The 25,087-nt window shown below is 49.3% G+C and overlaps 1 protein-coding gene across 1 annotated transcript in view; it reads left to right on the forward strand.

Moving 5' to 3' along the window:
- CSMD2 (CUB and Sushi multiple domains 2) overlaps positions 1-25,087 on the forward strand; it is a 653,863-nt gene that overhangs the window by 477,925 nt on the left and 150,851 nt on the right. Inside the window, 6 exon segments of the mRNA XM_055082266.1 lie at positions 333-524; positions 5,305-5,443; positions 9,156-9,343; positions 19,707-19,901; positions 20,919-21,035; positions 24,135-24,248. Coding sequence (XP_054938241.1) covers positions 333-524; positions 5,305-5,443; positions 9,156-9,343; positions 19,707-19,901; positions 20,919-21,035; positions 24,135-24,248 — 945 coding nt within the window.

Consider the following 25,087-nt stretch of genomic DNA (forward strand, 5'->3'; position numbering starts at 1 on the left):
AACAAAATTGAACTCAGTCCTACAGTCATAGCGGTGCAGTCATGCTTAACTCATTGTATAGTATTCCAGGACAGGTGGATGATGGTGATGGTGAGGGTACCAGTAGAATAAGTGATGGTCACAAGTAGTGGTGGAGGTGGTGACAGTAATGGGCGTGAGAACGGAGATGTGGCGCTGTTGCTCCCGCTGTTACACCGGCGGGAGGTGATGGAGATTCCAGCAGTGGCCCTGGTGATGGACGTGGTGATGTCAGTGAGGGTGCTGAGCCAGGAGCCTCACTGTCTGGCAGACACCTAGGCAACCCTACTTCCTCCTCTGTTTTCTTATCCCAGTGTCCACAGCAACATCCTGCAATGACCCTGGGGTCCCCCAGAATGGGAGCCGGAGTGGCGACAGTTGGGAAGCCGGTGACTCCACGGTGTTCCAGTGTGACCCCGGCTATGCGCTGCAGGGAAGTGCAGAGATCAGCTGTGTGAAGATCGAGAACAGATTCTTCTGGCAGCCCAGCCCACCAACGTGCATCGGTACAAAGCAGCTGCAGTGTGACCCCTCCCCTCTGGTCCCACCACTTGTGTGCTCCAGACCTCCTACCCCCTTAAGTGGCATCTTGAGCCTGGCCAGGAGAGTCAGAAGAGCTGAAAGTTGCAGAAAACTCAAAGTCTGCTCTGCTTCACATGTCTATGTATACACACACTCACTCGCATTCACACACCCACACTCTACACACTATGAATTCTTCACTCTCCAAAATGGCCCCAAAGATTTTTAAGCCAGGTGTGCCTGTCCCTCTTCTCCTGACCCAGACCATATAGATTGGAAGGAGGACTGTGGGTCACCTCGGGTAGCAAGGGTCTTCAGGTTCTGAAGTGACCCTTCTATTACCTGGAGCGCTAGAAGGGCACCCACAGACCTGGAGGTAAAGGAAAGACCTTTGCTCCTCCTCTTGGCAAGGAAATTATTGGTTGCCTGGCTTTTGGTTCTCCAGATCTGTCCTTAGTCCTTAAATCTTCCCATTTGCCAGATGAAGCAGTGGAGGCTCTGTGATGTGTCCAAGGTCATGTAGCTCATAAGGGCTGGTGCCTGAGGAATCGATCCTGCTCCCCAGTTTCTTAAGGCTGGGAGGAGGAAGGAACTTGAAGGGAGAGGAGGACAGGAAAGAAAGAGAAATTGATGGAAACAAACGTTCCAGGGGCTCACGTCCACATGGCTCTTTTCCTCAGGCAAAATACTGAGTGCAGTTCTCTGCTGTATCAGCGATGGCTGTTAGAAGAGACCAGTAGTCGTGGAGTCCTTACTGTGTGCAGCTGGACATTTCCTTACACTACCTCACTTAACTTTCCCTGCAGCTCTCTGTAATGAGTACCATCCCCTCATTTTACAGTAGAGGAGACTGAAGCTTAGGCGACTTTGAGTATCTTGCCTCAAATCACAGAGCCAGGATATGGCAGAGCCAAGAGTCACACCCACTTCAGTCTGAATGCAAAGCTTTTCCTTTTCCTACCTCCCACACGGATTCCCACCCCGGACGTGGGCTCAGGGGACTTCCTGAGATGCACCCCAGCATTGCCCACCCCGGCGACGCCCCGCACCTCTTTGCACACAGACTCGGGAGGCACTATCCAGGCATCTGAGGACTGGCCTTTGCTGGGCATGCTCTGAGGCCTGGTGTTGACGTTAACTCCTGCCCCTCGGTGGCAATGGGGAGTCACATGGGTATGTGTGGTTGGATCTCTGTGAATGTGCTGCAGACAGGAAGGTGAGACCTGGGTTCCAGAGCAAGCTCAGTTCTCAACTATGCGTTGTGATACGTTGCGAGAGTATAGGAGACTGAAGAAGACACGTCCAGGTTTAGTTCCTGGCTCTGCCATTTACTAGTTCAGTAGCCTTGGGGAAATTGCTTCCACTCTCTGACCCAGTAAACGTGCAGCCAGCAGAGCAGAGAGGTTAATTCAGCTTTCGTTACCCACTCCTCTGCGCTCGGCGTGGGGAAATGTACCTCGCAACTAAGTGAACATCTGCCTGTCCTCTCAAACAGTCTGGAAAGCCCAGTGACAAGCCCCTAATTTCCAGCTCGCTTGGCAGTCTGCCAGGACGGGTCTGGCCGGTCTTCATCCCCCTTCTTTATAGGGAGGAAGCGAAGGGAGGTAACAAATGTTTGCTGAGTGTCATCCGCACGATAGGTGCTGGGCTAGACGTTGTACCTACGTATTCACAAACGAAATCACCGTGCGGTAAGTTTAGAGCTCGGGTTCTGGATTCCAACCTCCTGGGTTCGAGTCCCGCTTCACCACGACGAACTGTGTAGCCTTAGGCAAATCACTTCATCTCCTTGTGCCTCATTTTCCTGCCCTGTAAAACGGGGAAGATGATAGTACCTACCTCATGGGGTTGTTTTGAGAATTGAATAAGATAATGCTGTAAAGCACTTAGAACCATGCCTCGTTCATAGTAAACGCTGTGTATGTCAGAGGCCATTATCGTCATTATTCTTTCTCTTTTTTTTTTTTTATTTTATAGATTAGATAACAGAGGCTCAGAGAGGTGGGATAGTCTTGTACAAACTCACAGCTAGGAGGTAGCCGGGTCAAAATTGGAACCCAGGACTGTGTAACGTCGAAATCAATGGTCTTTTTCACAACTCTCACCTGTCGGCACAGCCTGCCCGCTTTTTAGCCGCCTGGAATGATCACCTGTTCCCATTCCAACCTGGGCAACGTGGTTTGTAAGGTCGAGCCTGGGCCTGAGGATGGAGCCTGCCTTCTCCTTCTAACTCAGTGGGGAGCAGACCGGGCCTGACGGCAGGGCGAGGGGGCGCCGGTGCCCAGGATTGGATGGGAGACCTGGCTTCTGGTCCAGCTTGGTTGAGTACCCGCTGAAAGGATGGGGTGCCACTGGGATGTCACCAAGGCCTCATTTAGTCTCCTACAGCTCAGTTGTCCTGCTGGCCAGTGCCTGGGCCTAGAAGGGGAAGGGAGACTTTGTGCCCCTCAGCCAGCCCCGCCCAAGCAGCGGGACCTGTCTGTCCTGTGGGTGAAGCAGCCCAGGAGTCCAGCCAGGGCCCTGAGGACAATTGGCAGAGGGCGCTGAGGCCCACGCCGGGGTCCTGAGTGGGAAGCAGATGCCTGACTGTCCGATACTGGGCAGCCATCTGACAGGGAGCTGGGCCAGGGCGGGGGCCACGAACTCCAACACACTGAGGGCACTTTGGGGGTTGGCGGAAGAATAACGGGAGCAGTTATGAAACACCCAGATTCACCCCACCTGTGGCAGCTTAAGGGAAGGAACCCCTGGGCTGTAAAGGTAGGTCGTGCCTAGCAGCCCTTGCCCTAATGGAGGCATCATTGGCAAGATGCCCCGGTAGCCGGGACTGCTGCCCTGACTGGGCTTGCTACTCTCACTGGCTGCGTCACTGTGTTTCTAGCCCAGACTGGGTAGGGCCACTCTCTGTGGACTGCGCTGTGTGGTCTTGCTTTGTTAAGTCCAAGGTTTTATCCTTATCAGGCAGGCCTCTAGTCTGTCCCATCCATCTAACCATCTTGTCTAGAGAGGGTTCAGTGGAGAAGAAGTGAGTGAGATACAAGGCAGACCAGACTCGAGGGACCATCCTCGCTCCTAGAATCTCTTCTCCTGGGGCCCCTCCCCTGCCAGCTTGCAGGGAGGGACAGCCCTCTCCACTCCCACTGCGGCCAACAGTTCCGAGGCAGTGCAGAAGAATGGGGAAATGACGGGCTTTGGGACCAGGCAGATGTGGGTCTGAGTCTCGGAGTGACTCTGGGCAAGTTGCTTAACCTCTCTGAGCCTCAGTTTCCTCCTTTCTGAGTCAGGAAGAATAATCCATAGCTCAGCAAGTTGTTATGAGACAGAAGTGAGATAATGGATCTAAAATGCTGTACGTTGTGTCTGGCATTTAATAGGTGCCCACTTGAGTGTTTCGGGTACTCAAGCTGGTACTTGAGATATGTTCTCCACAGAAAAACACCCACACTACTCATGACGCCTCGGGTTTTATGTTCAGCCACCACTGGGGCTTTAATGGCCTGGTCTGAAGACCTAACATTTTGTAAAGAGAGCCTGCTGGGGGTTGATCCAGCCCTTTAACCTCACCCCGAGTAAAAGCTACACTGAGGCAATTAAGCTCAGCTCTGGGACCAGCAAATGGCCACTCTAAAGTTCAGTCCTGGATGTACCCTTGGCTTCCGCCTCCATGTCCATTTTTGTGGGCTCACTATTTGCCTAAAGTACCGCCAACCTCCAGTGCTGCCCTGAGGTTTTCAGACCAAGCCATGCTTAGAGTCTCAGCCATCTTTTCCTGTTAGCGGCGCCATACACCCCCAGCCTCTACTTTATCGGACCCTCATGCTACGGTGCAGTAACCCAGCCATTTGGGGGAGAACCTGATTCAGGATCTGGGAAGTGCTCCCAGAGGGCTCTGGATGAATCGCTTGCTGTATCCCTGGCCACCTCCCCACTCCCTGCCCCTGGAAAGGCCCATCATCTCAGGGGAGAGGGACCGCTGTGGACTAATTGGGGTTTTGTAATATCTCTGTACAACGGAGGAACACATGATCTCTTGGACAAAGGCCTCTGAGAAAATTGGAAGGTATCTGCAGCCCTAAGCAGCTGCCAAGAGCATTGGCAGTGTAGGAGGCCAGGCACACTTGGCAGGTACACACATGGTTGCTTTCCTCTCCTCCTGACATTAAGTGCACTGGGACTCATGCACTTAATGAGCTCACTTAATGAGACCACAAAGCTCGCCCAGAGACAGGATGTGAGGCCCTGGAAGGAGACCACGTATTTCATATCTAAAAGCCTAGTGATGGCTCTATATATTGACTACGTACCGTATGCCAAGTGCTTTAACAGACATCTCTAAAATCTTTACAACTACCCCATGAAAGAGGTATTATCTGTGCAATAGAGGAAGGACACTGAGGTCCAGGGAGGTTAGGTAAATTCCCTAAGGTCACACAGCCAGGAAGTGGCAGAGCCAGGTATTCTGGTTTTGTTTTTTAATAACAGCATGGTGAAATTCCCATATCATAAAATTAACCATTGAAAAATGAACAGTTCAGTGACATTTAGTACATTGACAATGCTGTACAAGCCCCTCCTCTATCCTGTTCCAAACACCTCCATCACTGGAAGGTGAAACCTCACGCCCATTAAAATCCACCCTCCCCTGGGCCCCTGGAGCCAAGTTCTAATTTAGGTGTATCAGACGCAGTCCCTCCTCTACAAATACCCACTGAAAGGTGACCAGGTGAAGGGGACAGTCTCATCCTCATCTTCCTCTCTCCTCAGCTCCCTGCGGGGGAGACCTGACGGGACCATCGGGAGTCATCCTGTCACCAAATTACCCAGAACCCTACCCGCCAGGCAAGGAGTGTGACTGGAAGGTGACCGTCTCTCCAGACTACGTCATCGCCCTGGTATTTAACATGTATGTACCTTTCCTCCCGGTGGGAGATGGAGGGTTCAGAGCAGCGAGGGGTGCACACCCGGGTCTCTGGGTGAGTATACATAGGTCTGCTGTGAGCGGGGTTTCATCCCAGGGGGGTGAAGGAGTCCAGAAAAGGAGAGAAACCAGCATTTATTGAACATCTCCTGTGTGCCCAGCACTGTGCTCCGTGGCTTCACACATATTATTGTCTCATTTAATCCTTAGGATAATTTATGAAGTAGCTATTATTATTTCTTTTTCTTTCTTTTAACCTCTGATGATGCTAAGATGCTAGGATGCAGAAAGTAGGGCACTGCTGGGTCCTTTCTCCCCTGCCCTTCTGAATTCTCCTCCTCTGCTCTCACCGGCTTCTCCCATCCGCCTCCCCAGTGTAGGAACAGCCCAGGTGTCTCTCAGCTGCTCCCCCTTCAAGCTCCGGCACGATCTCCTTGGTTTCTTTTAAAAGCAAACTCTTCAAAAGAATTGTCTCTGCTTTTCTCTCCTTGCTCACCTCTTGTTCACTTTCACATCACTGACATCTGGTTTCTTCCTCCACGGTTCCACTGGAAACTCCTCTGAAACTCCCATGCACTCCTGGCTGCCAAACCAAATAGCACTTTCCATGCTTTATCCTTTTCATCACTCCCTCCATCCTTCCCCTGCTTCTCCCCTTGGTTTTGTGGACTTACTCCCCGCTGGCCCTCCAGCTCCTTCCGGGGCTTTGTGGCTTCTTTTTCGTGCCCTTTGCCCTTTGCCAAGCTCTGTCACAGATTCCTTGTCTTCTCGCCACACCTCCTTCCTGGACAAGCTCATCCACTCCGATGCTTCACTCTTCTCTTGTAAACTGGAGACTCCCCTCTACCACCCGCCCAAACTCTCTTGTGGGCTGCAGGCTCCATAGCCAACTGTTGTATGGTCTTTGTCTGATGCCTGCAGGCTCCTCAATTACAACACATGCAAAACTAAGCCTCCTGCTTCTCCCCACAGATGAACTCTATTCTGAAAATGGGGGAGCGGCCCCATCATCCACCTTCACTGCTCTTTCTGTTAGTGGCCAAGGCATGGAGCCTCCGCTGCCTTAACCTCCGATTTTCCCTTCTTCTCCATTCTCCCGGCTGCTGGCTTGGTTGAAGCCCTTATTGTTTTCTGTCTGAATTACTGCCATAGGCTCCTAACTGGTTCCTCCCCATCTTTGCCTTCTGTGCCAATCTCGTCTTTAGCTAGCTGTCAGTGTGATGTTGACACTGGAAAACGCTGAAATATGTGCCTCATTTTCCATTTTAACATACGGTAATATACTACTCAGCAATAAAAAGAAATGAACTACTGACACATGCAACAACGTGGATGAATCTCAAAATCTCCCGCTGACTGAAAGAAGACACACAAGAGTACATAATGTATGATTCCACTAATATGAAACTTTAGGATCAGCAAAACTAATCAAGGTGATAAAAATCAGTTCAGTGGTATCTTCTGGGGGCGGGGAAGACTGATTGGGAAGGGGAACCTGGGAAATTTGGGGGATGGTGGAAACCTTCTGGATCTTGATATACATGTGTCAAAACTGAGAGTGATTTACTTTAGAGCTGATTATTTCATGGTGTATAAATTATACCTCTGTTCAAAAACAAACAAAGAAACAAGTGTATCCTTTATTTTTGAATCCTATAATGGCTCCTTCTTCTCTATAAATTAAGGTTCCAAACCTTTTGTTTGTTTTGTTTTGGGATATTTTTTTGGTCCAGTCTTTTGAGTTTCATTCCAAGCCATCTGGCCCCTGCCTACCTATCCCCTCAGTTCCCCCACTCAGTCCTAACCCCACCCCGTCTAACCCCTGAGCTTCAGCTAGACTGAGCTACTCACAGTCTCCAAAACTATTTCATGCCTTCGTGACTTTGCTTCTGTTTCTCCCTTCATAGCGACTTCCTTTTCCCTCCTTGTCCAATCGCTGAGGGTCTTTTAACGCCCAAGACAAACTTCATTCCCATCCTCCCCCACAAACTTGGTGCTGTGTTCCCACATGCCTGTACAGACTTTAGACTTTGTTGTCTTCACGTCTGTCATTTCCTTCAGATCCATCACTGTCTTGAAGAAGGGGTGATGTCTGACACATCCCTGCATCCTGGGCACCTTGCACAGTGTCCAGCATACTGAGGGTGATCAGATAAAAACCTGATGATTGATGGAAGGCATTTTGGAAGTGATGGAGCCATAATTTGTGACCCAAATTGACCCACTCCCAAACCCTTCCCTGGTGCCCTTTGAAAGAGTCAATGAAGAAGCTAAACTATGGGAGCAAGAAGACCATACCACCCAGGAATGGTGGGGTGACCCCGCAGCTGACACCCGTGTGAGAGGGTGCTGTGTAAGAGGGAGGCCAGTGCACACCTGGCTCCACCTCCAATCCTCCCAGATCCCCGTCCTGTCTCTCTGCAGCCCTACCCCTTTTGTCCTAGATATTTCATGGCCTCATCTCTCTACCGTGTCTTAGCTGAAGGGTAGAACCGCCATTTTGTTCTCGGTCCTGCCAAGTGGAGTGTCAGAGTATCCTAGCCCTTGGTTGGGCTATGAACCAGTTTGCATCAGAACTCTATTCTCTGCAAACTCATTTACTTCTGTTGTTTCCATCTTTACACTCTTGATTGGCACCAATTGCCTTTGTTGGATGTACACCCAAGAGTGGCACCGCTGCATCATAGGGCACACATATGTTCAGGTCTAGTAGATACTGCAAAACAGTTTGCCCAAGTGGTTGAACCAATTTACACTCCCACCAGTAGGATATGAGCGTTCCAGTGGCTCCACGTTCTTGCCAGTCCTTGGTATTTTCCATCATTTTCATGCTAACCATTCCAATAGGGTAAATTACACTCAAAAACTCTTAATATTCAATTTGCTAAGCTAAGACAGTTTGTAAAATGAGTTTTTTCCTAGACTAGGGTCAGGATTGCTGAGAAAGAGGCACACCTGTGAGAGCCAGGAGTGGGATGGGAGCAGATCCTGAGGAGAGCTGAGAACCAGTCCCAGGGTAAAGGAATAAAGTGAGGGTCCTTCATCAGAATAGGCCCCGTCCTGCCTGGGAATGGCTCGTGGAGTAGCTCTTTCCCCTCAGAAAATGGGGTGCAGCATGGACAGTATAAAGACATTAGAGGCAGGTAAGAGACCTGGGTTCTGACCACTCTGTGTGTAGAGCTAGTAACTGATTTTCCCTTCTGTGCACAGTGTAGTAAATATAGACAACAATATTGTGTTATCATCATCCAACTTGCTCATAGGTTAGATCTTAATTATTCCAACCACTAAAAAGAAACGATAATTATGTGATGTGTCAGCGGTGCTAATTATTGCTACAATGGCAATCATACAACAATGGACAAATGTATCCAATCAACATGTTGCATGCCTCAAATGTACATGCCATGTCAAATATATTTCAATTTTTTAAAATATTTTAGCTCCAGCTAAAATAGGTTTTCAACTCCAGCTTTCTGGACACCGATGCCAGAATCTGGTTCCTCCGCCCGAGGCTGCCTTATCCATCTTCTCTCCCTATTGGGAGGTCACGGGGGCTTCATCCTCCCCCTCCCCGCCAGTAGGTCTCGGGTTGGGCGCTGGTGGGACGGAGGCCCTGTCCTTCGGTCGAACCCGAGGCCAGTACCGTCTTTATTTGACCTTAGTGGGATGGGGGTGGGATGTTTTTGTTCCCCAGCTTTAACTTGGAGCCTGGCTATGACTTCCTCCATATCTACGATGGACGGGACTCTCTCAGCCCCCTCATAGGAAGCTTCTACGGCTCCCAGCTCCCAGGCCGCATCGAAAGCAGCAGCAACAGCCTCTTCCTAGCCTTCCGCAGCGACGCGTCGCTGAGCAACGCTGGCTTCGTCATCGACTACACAGGTGAGGGCCCCGGGGGCAGAGGTGACGAGGCACCTGGGGGCAGAGGTGACGAGGGCCCCGGGGGCAGAGGTGACGAGGGCCCGGGGAGCAGAGGTGACTGAGAGCAGGGCTGGCCAGACCTGGCCAGGGGTGGGGAAGGTGTAGTGTGGCAAGGAGAGCGCTGGACAGGATCACGGGGAGCCCGCTGCCACCTGCAGAGCCCCTGCCTCTCTGTGGCCCTCTGGGTGGCTTAGTCCCTCACAGCCAGGTGCCCCAGGCCTGGGAGAAAAGGGGCCTCACGTTTTCCTTGCATCTCATTTCTGTTTCCATGTCACTACTCCCCTTCGCTCCTTGTTCTGTGAGGATCATGCCTAGGTCTCCTTGAGTCTCCTAACCTCAGCTCATGCCATCAGCTGACATCTTCGTTGCCACGCCCCTGCATCTGCTGAGGGTTCTGATATGAGGCTCAGTCCTCCTCTCTACCCCGAAGCGTTCCACCCTCCTGCATAACTTCAGCACCCATGTGGACAGCCCATCCAGCTCCTGAGGTCACAGTGCCTGGACCTTTGTCCCAAGGCCATTCCTCAGCTCTCCTCTAGCTCCTTGTCATAGACTGGACGCTTTCTGATACCTCCTGATCACATTTTCTCATCCCTCCAGCTATCCCATCCTTTTATCCTCATTCCACTTTTAGATTAACGTAGGCGAGCTGAAGAGTGTGAGGGTCGAGAGCCCAGGGTGGCAAATTTTTTCTTAAAGGGCCAGACAGTAAATAGTTCAGGCTTGTGAGCCATGCAGTCTATCTCGGTTACTCAGCACTGCCCTTGTAGCATGAAAGCAGCCAAAGACTGAACAGAAAGCAATGAGCATGGCTGTGTTCTAATAAAAATTTGCTTACAAAGACAGGTCTTGGTCCCTGCCCAGTCAAGAGCATTGACAGATCAACGGGGTGCGAGGCTCATGCTTACTGTGTGGCCTTGAGCAAGTTATTGAACCTCTCCGAAACTCCATCTCTTCATCTGTAAAATAATGGTCGAATAATTCCTACAGCACAGAAACATAATTGATGAGTCCATGCATGAAAGCCCTTGGTCTGGGCTCTGGCCCCTTACAAACATTTTGTAATGTTCACACGGTAGCAGCAGCAGGAGGGGTATTCCAGGCTCTCGAGCACCCCACCTTCTTCTACTCTGCTATTCTCTTTTTGACCTTTTCTTCTTCTCTAACTAGCCCAGGCCCCGTTATCCAAATCCTAGCTCCATTTTTTGCTTGATTTGTGAACTTGGCAAATTATTATCTCTTGGAACCCATTTCTCCATCTATAAAATGGTGGTAATAATAGTTATATTGCAGAAGATATTTTATACGTATAAATGAAATGTGTGAGGATAATGCCCGCTATGGACTAAACACTCTGTAGATCCTGTTGAGATGATCGATTTTATTATTGCTACGGTAACCCAAGTTCACCCAGGCCTCATCAGCCTGTGTGTACAAATGGGGTCACAGTACCAGTTAAAATTAAAAAGCTCCCGGCTCATGTCCCCCACTTGCATAATGTGGGACCTCAGCAACCTTTTAAGGTGTCCCTTAATTAAATATTTGTGGCAACTCCTGGGAATATCTCACACGAGTTCACAAACAATCCCAATCATAATGGTAGTTAACTTAGCACCTGCCAACTGCCAGCACTGTCCTGAGCAGTTCACATCCATCAACTCACCGAAATCCTCGTAACTCTCCATCGCTTGCCGTGTGTCAGACACAGTCCTAGAAGATGCTTGGTGTACAAGTTAGAGAATGTTTTGCCTGTGGTCATCTTTTCTCATGGGGCTGGCCTGGGAAGTGGATACTTTGCCCTCCTCTCTTCCTCCAGACACCTGCCATTCGATAAACCTCCTGTACTCAATCTCCACACGCTGATGTCAGAACAAACACACTCACAAGTTGTGGCATTCTAACCGAAGGCATGACTTAGACTCAGCCTGGGAACCCCGTTGCTCCTCCCACCACCATCCCCACTGCCGTATCATCATCATCATTTTATTATTATTCATCTCTTTAATCACACTCTCATCAGTCCCCTCAATTTTCCTGCCCCCCTGTCCTTCCAATGCCTAAACCTTGCACAACTGCATCTTTTATTAAATGCACACTCAAGTGGCTGAGCACAGCCAGAAGTCACACAAACATGGCACCTGGAGCCACCACAAGTGAGATCCTTTAACCCCAGCCAGGCCTTAGCAATGACCAGAGCCACACCTGACTCGTCCCACCTGGGTCTCCTACATCACAGAGATTCTAAAATTTTACCCCAGATGTCACCACTTCCAGCCTCTTACAAGATGACTGCATTTCATCATCCCTGGTTACAGTGGCCACTGGGCAGAAACTCCCTCAGCTTCCTCCCTGGTCACCTTGTTCCTGGCAAACTGGCTGTGACCGCCTCTCCCCCAAGTCTTCTCCATGAATCCATGTGCTAGAGCTACACTTCTAGGTCCTCTTTCCCAAAGAAGCCCCTTCCACGTTCAGCTGTTGGCCCAAGACCATATCTAGAGGGGTCCTCAGATCCAACACACAGCTCCAGAGAATAAAGCCTTCCGGGCTGCCATCTGAACCAGGCAAGCAGCTGAAGGAGGCCAATTACTGGGGAGAGGGGAGGGGCACCCTCTACCACCTTATGAGGATCTGTGGTACAAGTGCCAAATAAATGTGTCTGCTTGGGGTGGGAGGTACCTGGTGAGAACTGGAGCTGCCCTCCTTCCTTCCTTCTCAGATTACGCACCTCCTAACATGGGTGATCCCTCTACTATGTCCCTAGCCTCTGGTCAGGTAGCCCATTTGATGGAGCCCAGGGACACCCTGTCTTACCCCATGGTCTCCTTCTCCATATCCCAGGATCCCTGGATTCCTGGAATGGGTCTACTCTGCTACTGGATCCCAAGAACTAGACGATATTCCCCCATATTCAATATCTGTATAGGGGAAACTGCCATCACTTATCACCTATATGGCCTTAAACAAGTTACTTAACTTCTCTGACATCACTTCCTTGTCTGTCAAAGAGGGACGGTGACACCATATGAAGGGGTTGTTGTGAGGGCTGGTCAATAGGCACAGCACCTAGCAGCGTGCCCCATACCAGTAGGTAGTTGTCACATACTTTGATCCAATTTCTTCCATTCCATTGCCTTTTTTTCCTGGGTGATGGATATTTCATTCGTTCTGCCCTTGTTTGGAAGGGAAAACCTCTCTTCATGGGGCTAGCCCAGTAGAATGAAGTAGATTTTCTTTTCTGTTTATTGAAGATATAAAGTATGAATATGAGGTTTTGTACACACACACATATATATATGGGAGTGTGGGATTTATATATATACGTATATATATATATATATATATATATATATATGAGTGTGGGAAATATATGAATATTCGTGATGTGTGTGTATGTGTGTCCTGTATACTTCTCCAATCCATGGCAAAGAATTTAGACACTCTACTCCCTGTGAGTCCATAGAACACCCTGGACTGAGATGGTAGCCTATGGAGGACTTGCACACTCAGGCAGGTGTGGATTCTTAGGAAAAGAAGAATTGACCTCCTCTATCTAGAAGCCATCTTCTGTCCAAAGGCAGAGAGATCCAGGGCTCCACTAATGCTGAGGATCTGGGTCTCCTAGGAGCTGTGGCTTCAAGGGTTCTGCTCTGGGAGGTGTTTGAGGACCAACTTGGAGAGGTGTTGCCAGACTCAGCTGGGCTTAGCCCAGTGAAAACCATTCTCTGACCCATGTCAACTCCTCCTTTGACCCAAGGTGAACAGACCAGGGCCCTTTCCCCATTTCCCACCAGCTTCCCAAGGGGGAAGCAGAAACAGTTTCATCCCATCTTAGTGAGGCATCATTTAGTTCATATCAAGAAACTCACTCAGACCAACTTAAGCAGAAAAGGGAGCAATTTATTATAAAAAAATGTGAAAAACAGAAACACTTAAACCAACTTGAGACAGAAAGAAGACTTTATTATAAGAAAACAACTAACAGCCAAACTGATTTAAGCTAAAGAGCATTCTGTATTTTAACAATACAGATGATAAACACTCACTCTCACTTAACACGGAAAGGGAATACATTTTTAGAATACAAGAGCCCAAGGACAGGAAGCATGACCTCCCAAGGGGATTACAATCAGGATGGGAAAATCGGAGGTTGAAATCACCCTCCTCCATCTCCGGGGCCACTCCGTCTCCTCCCTGCTCCTTTCTGAGTACGTGCTACATTCGCCTTTCTCTGCAGATCAATTTTCATTGCTTCTCCATTCTCCTAGGACAGTAGGGCTGCCTCACTCTTGGCTTTGAATCACTTCCCAGTTTGTAGCCCAACTCCAAATCCCAGAGGACCATCAGATTGACACGCTTAAGTCAGGTATCCACTGAGTGGTGTCATTAGGTGGATTAGGTGGTGGATTAGGCTTTTGCATAAGGGACAAAGGCAGATCAGACATTTTGATTCATTTGTTCACTCAATAATATTTATTGAGCACCTACTATGTGCCAGACACTGTTATAGGGGCTAAGAACAGAGCAGGGTACAAAACAAAGTCCCGGCCTCCATGGAGTTCACATCCTAGGCTGACAGACATTTCTACTACAAATGGGATGTTGGAAGCCCACCTGATTACAAGGCAAAGATGGGTGGGTGGGGTGGATTTGTAGATGTCTCTGTTCCCTTGGAAGCTCCTGGAAGGTGGCTGTGCTATGTTAGTCATCTCTGGGCAGGCCTTCTAAGAGATGATTCTGAATGCAGTCATGTCAACTGTGGATTTCTATTACACCATGCTCTGGCACACTTCTCATCTGAATGCAGCCTCCTGGGTAGTTTTACCCTCTGCTAGAAGGATGCAAAGGGAAGGAGGAGGATCCTGTCTCTTGAACACAGTTATTAAAAATGAGTCCCAGGGAGGTTTAGTGTCTTTTTTCAGGCCAGAGAAACCAATAGGATGGGTGGGAGGGACCTTTATTCTTATCTTGCAGCAGGTGTGGTAGCCTCCTCCTGGGGAGGGAGGGACAGGCTAGGACATCCATACACGTGTCTAGTAACCATTCATTCATTCAACAAATACTTATTAAGCTCCTACTTCATGCCATGCCCTGTGCTGCGTGCAGAGGACACAGAGGTGAACAAAAGTGTCAGGGTCCCCACCCGAGGGGAATGTAAAGATGAGTGAGGGAAACAGACAGTAAATAAGGAGACGAACAAGAAGCGAGAAGCATAAGTTAGGAAAGAACAAACTATCCTAAGAAAGAGAAATGGGGAGCCCACTTCAGAATGGCGAAGGCCTCACCAAGCAGGTAACACGTGAACAGAGACCTAAAGGTTGAGAAGAAGCCCCCTGTGTAAGAGCAAGAGTGGAGAGGGTTTCAGACAGAAGGATGAAGAGTTCAAAGCAAGTGTTAGAGAATCTGAAATAACTCAGGAAAGGCCAAGATGAGTCATCTTTTACTGAAAGGTACTAAAAAGTACCTATTTTCTCTTTCAAGCCCTTGGAAGTAACACTGTAGGCCGAGGAATTACCACCGGCTTTCCACATCTGCTCCTGCCATGACTACTCCCACCACCCAGCTCTCCCATGGTCTGTCTTTCTAAATTCAAGATCTCTTCATTTATGCTTATTTCAAAGTAACACATGTTTGTTGGAAAAATTCAAATAATACAGAAGCATATAAGATGTGCTCTAAAAACTTAACATCTCCCCATACTACCATCCCCTGAAGTACCAGTGTTAATGGTTTGTTATCTCATTCCAAATGTTTTATATACATATAAATAACATACATTCTATACCAGAGGTTGGCAAACTTTTTCTGTAAAGGGCCAGCGAGTAAATATTTTTGGCTTAGCAGACCAGATGGTCTGTGTTGCCATCACTTCTGCTGTTGTAATGCTAAAACAGCCATAGACGATATGTAAACAAACGGGTATGGTTGTGTTCCAGTAACACTTTATTTACAAAAACAGGCAGCGAGTCAGTGGACTGTAGTTTGCAGATCCCTGTTCTATATGAATGGGGATCACACCATATATACTACTCTATAACATGGGTTGGCTTTTTTTTTTTTTGCTTTGTTTTGGGTTTTGCCCAGCAATAGATCTTGGGCATCTTTCCATATTAGTAGTCAAAGACGTTTGCTATTCTTTTCAAAGATTGCTTATATTTCAGTGGATGGCTCTAATCCAACCTTTTTAAAAGTTCCTTACTGTCTGGGTTGTTATTTTCAGTATTTTGCTGTTACGGTGTTTGGAAATGGGCCTTATCTATTAGGACAAAAAGAATCTGATTCTTTTTATTTTCCCATTTTGGAGGGCTTGGGGTTTATTATTATCATCATGCTGTTTTAGTCATTTAGTTTTATCATTCACAGCTGAGCTCTGGTTTGGCAGCCTGAAGACCTGATTTTGGTTTTAATTCTACCTCTTAATAGTTGAATGGCTTGGAAAACTCATTTAGCCTCTCTGATCACCACATTCCTCATCTATAACCGGAACAGTAGCGTACCTGGCCCTGCCTGCTTCAAAGGCTATTATGAGACACAAATAAGACAACAGATTGGAAAGTGCTTTGAAAATTACAAAGTGATATTCCTGTGTAAGGGGCTATCATCATTATCATTAGCCTTGTCATTATTATTAATGTGATGATGCTTAGAATGATGAGCTCTTCTTGCTCTGACGTGTGAGCAATGGTAGAATAGAATCTGTAGTTGGATCATTGATGTGGCTGTTGATTTTCTAAGCCCGGAGTTGTTCAGCCAATCAACTCAGCATCCATTTATTAAGCCCCTATTATGTGCCAGATAGAGCCCTAGGGCCAACTTCTGTGCTAGTTGCCAGGGTCATGAGAAGAATAGATGATTGATTTCTGTCCTCCAGGAGTTCAGAACCCACTAGAAAGAAATACCCTTAGACAACCTACCAAGATAATCAAAAAAAGAGAAATGGAATTCTGCCAGAGAGAAGGCAACGTTCAGGACACTTGCTCAGGAGAGGGTGGCGCTGAAAAGTGTAGGAGTTTGCCACACAGAGAAGGGAGGAAAGGACTTTCTGACACAGTGTAAAGTTCGGGGCAGTCATACCCAGCTGGGTACACTAGTGTGCCAGGTACCCAAAAGCACAGTTGTTTATATGAGGTAGAAGTCTATTCTTCCTGTAAAAGAAATCTGGGTATTGTCATCCAGGGCTGTTGAAGTGGCTCCACCTAGGCTCCTCTTGTTTCTGCTCTACCTGCTGCGTGGTTCCCATCCCAGGGTTATCTCAGCGTCCAAGGTGGTGACTGGAGGTCCAGCCATCATGTCTGAGTTCCAAACTGAGGGAAGGAGGAAGGGAGGAAAGAAGGAAGGGTCATTGAGCATTCTCTCACCTGAGTCACTTTCCCTTAAGCAGCCTTTCTAGAAGTCCCACACGTATCCATTTAAGAAATGTTTATTGAGTGCCAATCGTATGCCAGGCACTGGACCACAGTAGTGAACAAAACTGGAAAACTGCCTTCGTGGAACCTACATTCTAGTGGAGGGAGATAGAGAAAATAAGGTAACTATATGGTGCATGAGATAATATTGACCTCAGTGCAGAGAAATAAAACAGAGAAGGGTGATGGGGAGTGTTGGGGAGAGGAACATCACAGTTTTAAAGAGCTGATCAGGGAAGTGTCATTGAGCTAAGTCCTAAAAGGGGTAACAGGGGAGCCGTGCAGATGGGGAAATGTTCTGTACACAGAGGTCAATGTGATTGGAGCAAAGTTAGCAAATAGGAATCAAGGTCATAGAGGGCAGGACTGGGGCAGAAGGTACAGGGCCTTGTAGACTTGTAAGGATTTTGGCTTTTACTCTGAGACGGAAGGCAACGACCTGACCTGACTGTGTTTACTTCTCTTTGGCCAGATCTAGCTGCCTGGGAGGCTGGAAGGTATATATCTTAGCTGGGGCCTTGATACTCTGGATAAAACCTGGGTTCCATTATAAGGATGAAGTGGGGGGATGGACATTGAGTGCCACAGCTTGTTCTGCCTCTTATGAGCTATGTGAACTTGGTTCCACGTTACTTAATTTTTCTGAACTTCAAATAAGATTTGACCCACTCTGAATTTATTAAAAAGACAGATGAAATAGAAGACCTGGTGACAGTTCCCTGTATCTCTGCAATTCGCAAATGGGCCACCCAATGGTCATTTGCCTTCTGGCCAGAGCCACTAAGCTTTGGGGGAGGACAGCTTTGAAGTGGGGGACAAGGTGATACATCACAGGGCACATGAGGAAACCACTGAGGGGTCCTCTGTTAGGTGAGGAGCCATTTTCTGGGTCCCACCTGAGTTTAAATTTAGTAATGTATCCAGGACTGCTCCATCCTAAATAAGCTCTAGGCAGGGCCTAGAGGCCAAAAACAATGAGCAGGGCCATCCCACCATCAGGGCACAAATGCAGGTGTCTAGACTTGACTGAATCACAGACTCAGAGTCCCATCCCATCAGTCAACGGGCTGATCTGCAGCTGAGCAACACCCTCAAGGCTATGCCTGCCTCTTATACACGCAGCTTAAAGGTACCCAGGTGACAAGGACAGACCTCAGCGAAATTCCTCCTGACCTATTCATCTCTGAACTCCGATCCCTTCTGTTCTGGCTCTTTCCTCCTTAAATCTGCCCTTTGAATTTCTGGTTCCTCCTGCAAGGGCTGTCGGCACCTTTTGTGAATCCCCATCTCTAGACCCTTCCGCAGTGTAGCCTCCAGGGTTTCGATGGTATCCTGATACTCTGTTGCATTCTCCTGACACTGCCCAGCCCTGACGACAGGGCTCTTGACCATCAGTGGTTCGGGAACAAGGAGGATGAGGAAAGGCAGCAGTAGATGGATGTGAACGTTGGCTCCCAGGAGCTGTTCGGGATTTCCAGCTGCTGGGAGGGAGGCTGTGCAGTGAGTGTCCTTCTCCAGAGACTTGGAGCCCCAGCTAATACTCTCAGTGGCTCTGGCAGCAACAAGTTCACTGTTGTCCAGTGCCAGGGACAGAGTGGATGCAGCGTAGGTGCAGCCACGGTATGCCTGATTGGGAAGACATATAAGCATCAGTAGTCAAACGGAAAAATACTGCTGTTTTAATAAGCTGGCAAACACTCAGTACCCCAATGCAAAGCCCTGGAAAACTGCATTGGAGATCTGGACTCATGCCAGAGGCTAAAACGGGGTTTCCTACTTTCTTTCTAAATCTAAATATCAGTACCCATACACTCAGAAGTGCCTTCAAGGTATGGATATAACAGCCTGCAAAGCTGGTATCAGCTCCACCTACTTACCCAGCCAGCAACACAGCTGTCAGCAAAAGAAAGAGAAGAGAAAGCATCTCCAAAAGCGTCCCTGCTTCCCACACAGACAGAAAACCAGGAGGCCGCCATGTTGAGCGTGCAGGATAAAAGCTGAGCAAAGGTGGACCGTGCCTAAGCACTGACCTTCACCACAGTGACCTGGTCACTACTGAGACACGATCCTAGGACTGTCAGCTCCCACCAGTCAGAGCAGCACGTGCCTTCCCGGGGGAGAAGTGAATCAGGGGTGAGAGACAGCCTCAAAGGTGTAGCCGCAACTCCCTCCTTTGTGGGTTAGGGCAAGAATGTGGGGAGAAGAACGGAGATTTCACTCTCCAAAATGACTTCCAGCCCTAGTTTCTTTCTTTTTTTTAATTTTTAATTTAATTTTTATTTTGTATTGGAGTAGAGTTGATCTACAATGTTGCGTTAGCTTCAGGTGTACAGCAAAGTGATTCAGTTATACATATATCCATTCTTTTTCAGACTCTTTTCCCATATAGATTATTACAGAGTATTGAGCAGAGTTCCCTGTGCTGTACAGTAGGTCCTTGTAGATGATCTATTTTACATGTAATAGTGTGTATCTGTTAATCCCAAACTCCTAATTTATCCCCCCCACCCTCAAACCTTTCCTGTTTGGTAACCATAAGTTTGTTCTCAAAGTCTGTGAGTCTGTTTCTGTTTTGTAAATAAGCTCATTTGTATCATTTCTTAAGATCCCACATGTAAGTAATATCATACGATATTTGTCTTTCTTTCTCTGACTTACTTCACTTAGTATGAAAATCTCCAAGTCCACCCGTGGTGCTGCAAATGGCATTATTTCATTCTCCAGCCCTAGTCTGTAACCACATTTAGAGAGGTTTCCAGACCTGAAGAGAATACATCCATCGTCCCCAAATCCCCATGCGTTCTGTGGCTAATCAGAGTCAGGCTCTCCCCATAGGTCCTGTGCCCTGGGATTAGGCCACTTATGAGCTCTCTGTGTATATGTGTCTGTGTGTGTATATACGTGTTTATTTTTTTTTCCAGAAAACCCACGGGAGTCATGTTTCGATCCTGGTCCCATCAAGAATGGCACGCGAGTGGGGTCCGACCTGAAGCTGGGCTCCTCCATCACCTACTACTGCCAGGGAGGCTATGAGGTGGAGGGCTCCTCCACCCTGAGCTGCATCCTGGGGCCTGATGGGAAGCCAGTGTGGAATCATCCCCAGCCAGTGTGCACAGGTGCTGGAGCCCAGGGCTGGGGTGGAGGGAACTAAGGCATGCCAGAGGCAGAAGGGGCTGGAGGCTAGGGGAAGGGGCAGGCAGGACATGGGCCTCACAGGAGGGCTCCTTGGGCTCACCATGAATGAGAAGGGCTGGAAATTCCCCAGGTGTACCAGTCCCCGTCAATGTGTCATCTCTCTCAGATCACATAGTGTCCTCATCCCCACTCCAATAGATGTCCTCAGCGGTGGCCCGAGACATGCCAGCAGCCCACACCAGGGAGAGGGGAATCTAAAAGTGACCCTGAGATTGTTCCCGGTCCTAGGGGAAATCCCTGAGAGTTCAGATGTGTAAAGCTAAGACCAGCAGGGTGGGCTAACTCCAAGGGCAGCTGGGTTAGCCATGGGGTCTGGACAAAAGGGATAGGATGGAGTGCCGGAACTTCAGGAGCATGGCGGCCACCTAAGCTGAAAAGTAAGGAGGCCCCTTTGCCCAGGTGGGAGAGGCTGGCTCTGAGGTCCACCCCTCGTGGGACTGGGACCATGGCTGGGTCGCGTGAGCTGTCTGCTCCCAGCAGGCTATTCTGGGCAAACCTCTGCTCCTTAGTCGTGCAGACACTAAGTGCCCAGGTCAGACATCAGCCGTGGGGTGGCAGACCATCTCCGGGTCCCACCTGTAGGCAGAAGAGGTTCCTAAAGTGCTCACCAAGGCTGGGCCTCCAGGGACCAATGCCAGTGTCACTAGTTAGAGGGCAAGGACTGGCCGGCACCCAGGAGGGCCCTTGGTAGCATCATGGGGCGGGGGGCAGGGGTCAGGCCACATGCCACGCCAGGGATGGATGTCTTTGGGCAGGGCGGGGCAGGGCAGGGCAGGGCAGGGCATGTCCCCAGAATTCCCCTCCTCCACATTAGTGGCTTCAGACCTCAGAGCAGCCCCACCAGGGCCAGAAGGTCAGGCTGAGAGAGCAGACGGAGGGTGGACAGCTGATGAGAGGCCCGTGAGGTCACGTGGCCCTCTATCTGATTTCTTTTTCAGCCCCCTGTGGGGGACAGTATGTGGGTTCAGATGGAGTGGTCTTGTCCCCTAACTACCCCCAGAACTACACCAGTGGACAGATCTGCCTGTATTTTGTCACCGTGCCCAAGGACTACGGTATGGATTTTGTGTATATTTGTTTATGTTTTCCAACGCCTTCCAATTCCACTCCAAATTGTATCCACTCCTATTGTGCCAATGGGCCAAGCAGTCTCCCTCAGAGGACAGCTGCGTGCCGTTGCTCTTCAGTGGGCTGTAGAGTACACTCCTGATACACACGGGAGGAAGAGACCAGTGAGACCTGCTGGAACCAAGGGTGGGATGGTTAGGGAGGACCAGCCAGGACAGAGGGAAGGCAGGGTGCACCAGGGGCTCCCTAGCCCAGCCCAGGTCTGCATAGAGGTGCTGCAGACCCAGGCTGACTGGGGAACCCAGGGGAGGGTGGCGGAGGGCCAGGAAGAAGGGAAGGAGTGGGACTGAGCTGGACTTGAACGTACAGGTGAGGGAGCTGGGCGCCCCATCATTCCACTGTTCCGTCTGTGAGCGGGAGCCTGGTCCAGCAGCAATTGGTAGGATGAGCAAGAAAAAAAGAGAGGAGCAGGTCAGGGCCCTGCAAAGGCAAAGAACCCTCCAGATTCCAAGAGGCCCCGGCAAAAAGAAGCCAGCCTTGTCACCTGGTTAGCAGTGGGACAGTTAAGAGTCCTGGCAGCTCTGGAGGATTCAGGAAGTTCCTGAGGGGCACAGGCTGGTTGTACCCGGGCAATCAGTGACTGGCCGGGCTGCTTTCTCCCTGGATCTCCTCTTTGTAGGAAGAGGAACAACTATTTCTAAACAGAGTTGGCGTTAGTGGGGTAAAGGTCATCTGTATATCCTGACCATCTGAGATGGGGCAGCCTGCAGAGAACTGGCTGCTTTTTCCCAAGAGATAGGATGGACTGAGCACGGGGCAAGGCCTGATCATTCACCAAACATTTATTAAGCACCTCCTAGGGACCTCGCACTCTGCTGGGAACCAGAGCTGCAGAGACGAGAGAGACGTGTTTTCTGCCCTCTGTAAATTCCCAGCCTCATCTTTACCCACAGCTCTTGCCACCGGGCACCACTCCCACACCAGCACCTGCACACTCGTGTGCGTGGGCACACGCTCCCCAGCACATTCATGTGGCAGGAGCTTTTGACCTGTAGGATCACAGTTAGAAAAGTACTGAAAGGTTGTCCAATCCCACCTGCCACCCAGAGCGGAATCCTTGATAGCTGGGCTGCACATTGTACTTAATTCCTCCAGTAATAAGGAGCTCATGCCTTTGCAGGCACCCAGCCCCAAGTCTGGGCAGTTTCACTGAGCTGGAACCTGTATGTGGAGAGCTGATTCTAGGAGGCGTCGTGATCTGTCCCAAGCATCTTCTCTTTTTTACTGATGCTAAGCCCAGGGATTTAGGTGCAGATTTTTGCCTCAGGTCGGAAATACTTGTCCCCAGCCTGTGTCTCAGCCTTAACACCCTCTCCTCATAGATCTTTCTTTGATCCCCTATCTGAAGTGGACTGCCTTGCCTTATCACTTTTCTCCCACTCCCTCTAAAATTTAACACTATCTGAAATTATCTTGTTTATCTATTTGCTTAAGTGTTTTGTTTTGTTTTTTCACTTTTGACTGTCTCCTCCGACTAGAATGCACACTGTGTGAAATCGGGAACCTTGCCCATCCTGTTCACCTCTGTAGGGGAGAGTGTGGAAATATCCCTGCCACCACCCCTCACTCAGTGCCCATTTTCTTTTTTTTTTTTTTTTTTTTTGTGGTATGCGGGCCTCCCTCTGCTGCGGCCTCTCCCGTTGTGGAGCACAGGCTCCGGACGCGCAGGCTCAGCGGCCATGGCTCACGGGCCCAGCCGCTCCGCGGCATGTGGGATCTTCCAGGACCGGGGCATGAACCCGGTTCCCCTGCATCGGCAGGCGGACGCGCAACCACTGCGCCACCAGGGAAGCCCAGTGCCCATTTTCAGGGCACCAAAACAGGCTCTCCCTCCTTCCCCTCTGCCCGTGAGTTGAGAGCTAAAAATCTCTCACTCCACTCACTACTATCCTCATCGTTGCAAATGCTTTCTTTCCGCAGGCAGTCAACTCCTTGGCCTAAGTCCCTCCCAGCCTCAACACACACACACACACACACACACACACACACACACACACACACACACACACACACACACAGGCACATGCACGCACATCCGACTTCCTACATGCTCAAGGCTTAAGCCAAAACAGAGAAGGGCTTACCCTGGTACTTGCTTTCAGATGCACCCAGCCAAATGGGAGACCAGTGCAAGCAGAATGTACCAGGGTCTGAAATGGAGCTGTGCCCCCCATGGCCCCACAGGGGCAGTAACCCCAGCCCCCTCCAGCAGTGACTGGCAGAGATGGGACACTTGAGGAAAGCCCCTGTGATAGCCATCAAATGACAGGGCCCTTAGGTCTTGTCTGAAAGGGGACTCCTCAAGGTCACGGTCCACCAGTTTTACAGCCCCCTCCCATGAGCTAGTTGCGTGGCCTTGGGGAGCTCAGCCTCTGAGCTTCGGTTTCTTTGTCTATAAAATCAGATATCTGGAAGAGTCAGGGTTGAAGAAGATGACCTACATGGCAAGCATGGTACCGAGCACAGAGGAGGTGCTCAATACATGTCATTTTGCCTCTTTCCTTGGATTTGCCAGAGGGGAATGCGGTAGACATGTGTGCCTCTTCCATGGACAGTCGCTCCTTCCCCAGGAGAAGGCTGCTACTCAGCACCCTCATTCCTCTTAAATGTGTGGGATCTTGTATCCAGGGGATGCCCTCATTGGCTGGATCTTCGAAGAAGAAGTGAAGGAAAATACAGGGTCCTGAGATCAACATGGAATACGGGGGAAGTTACGGAAAGGCTCTTCCTTTTCCTAGAGTAGCTGCTGCCACTGCAACTTGAGAAAGGACTAGGGTTAGCCTGGCTGCTCGTGCAGTCCACAGTGTCATCTTGACCTGTGTGGAGACTGCCAGCCCGACCCTTCCCAGGTCCCCGCATCCCTGTACCCAGTGTCTAATCAGCCAGTGGAAAGGCTCAGCAAGCATTAGCCCCATGAACCGACAACCTCCTCTGAGGTTGCCCTGCTCCTCCAGCTGTCCAGGGCTCCCCCCGGCACGGCCGCCCCGTCTTGCCCCTGAGCTCTCTACACCGTGTCTCCTCCGCAGTGGTGTTTGGACAGTTTGCCTTCTTCTACACGGCCCTCAACGACGTGGTGGAGGTGCATGACGGCCACAACCCGCACTCTCAGCTCCTCGGCTCCCTCTCGGGCTCCCACACAGGTACCCAGGGCTGGGCCGGCAGGGTGAGGGTGGTAGGCAGGGGCGTGGAGGGGAAGGAGGAAGGAGGCCCTGTGAGCGGGGCGTGGCCACAGGTGGGGCCACACCTTTGTGTTTGTGGTACGCTGCTGCCGTCAGCTCCTGATAGCACCACATAGAAGGAAGCTTCAGAGGCTACCCTCACCCCAAGCTGTGTCTACAACCCCCCAAGTGGTATAGCACTCCCCTGTGGGTTGATATTGAGACCCAACCTGTTTTTCTAATGATAAACATGTTGCACTTTCATTGTAGAAAACTTAGCGGCAAGACAAATTAATTGTATAGAGAATTAAAATAAAAACCACCCTGAAAGAACCACTGAAAAGGTGGGGTGTATTTCCTTCCAGTCTTTATGTCTACTTGGACTTAATCTTTTACATTTTGAACACAACAATGTACATATTTTTATTAAAATGTTCATTGTGAGCATTTCTCCTTTTATTTTCCTCTGTAATAGGATTTTTAAGTGCTGCATAAAAGTCTATCATATAGTTATTTAAAATGTATGTAATGAATTCTCTATTATTGAACATTTAGATTGTTTTCTTATTTTTCACTCTCATGAATAGTAATTCAATATAGTATACATATATCTTTGTATACATCTCTATTACCTTAGAATATCTAGAAGTAGAATTGCTAAGTTAAAGGAAATGTGTGATCTTTAAGGCTTTTTATAAAGGTTGTCAAATATCGCTCCAGAAAGTTCTTGCCACTTTGTTCACCAGCAAATAAGAGGGCATGTTTTTGCAGCTCAATAACAAAAGAACAAACAACCCAATCCAAAAATGGGCAGAAGACCT

The sequence above is a fragment of the Physeter macrocephalus genome, chromosome 3 (assembly GCF_002837175.3).
Source record: "Physeter macrocephalus isolate SW-GA chromosome 3, ASM283717v5, whole genome shotgun sequence".
Lineage (NCBI taxonomy): Eukaryota > Metazoa > Chordata > Mammalia > Artiodactyla > Physeteridae > Physeter > Physeter macrocephalus.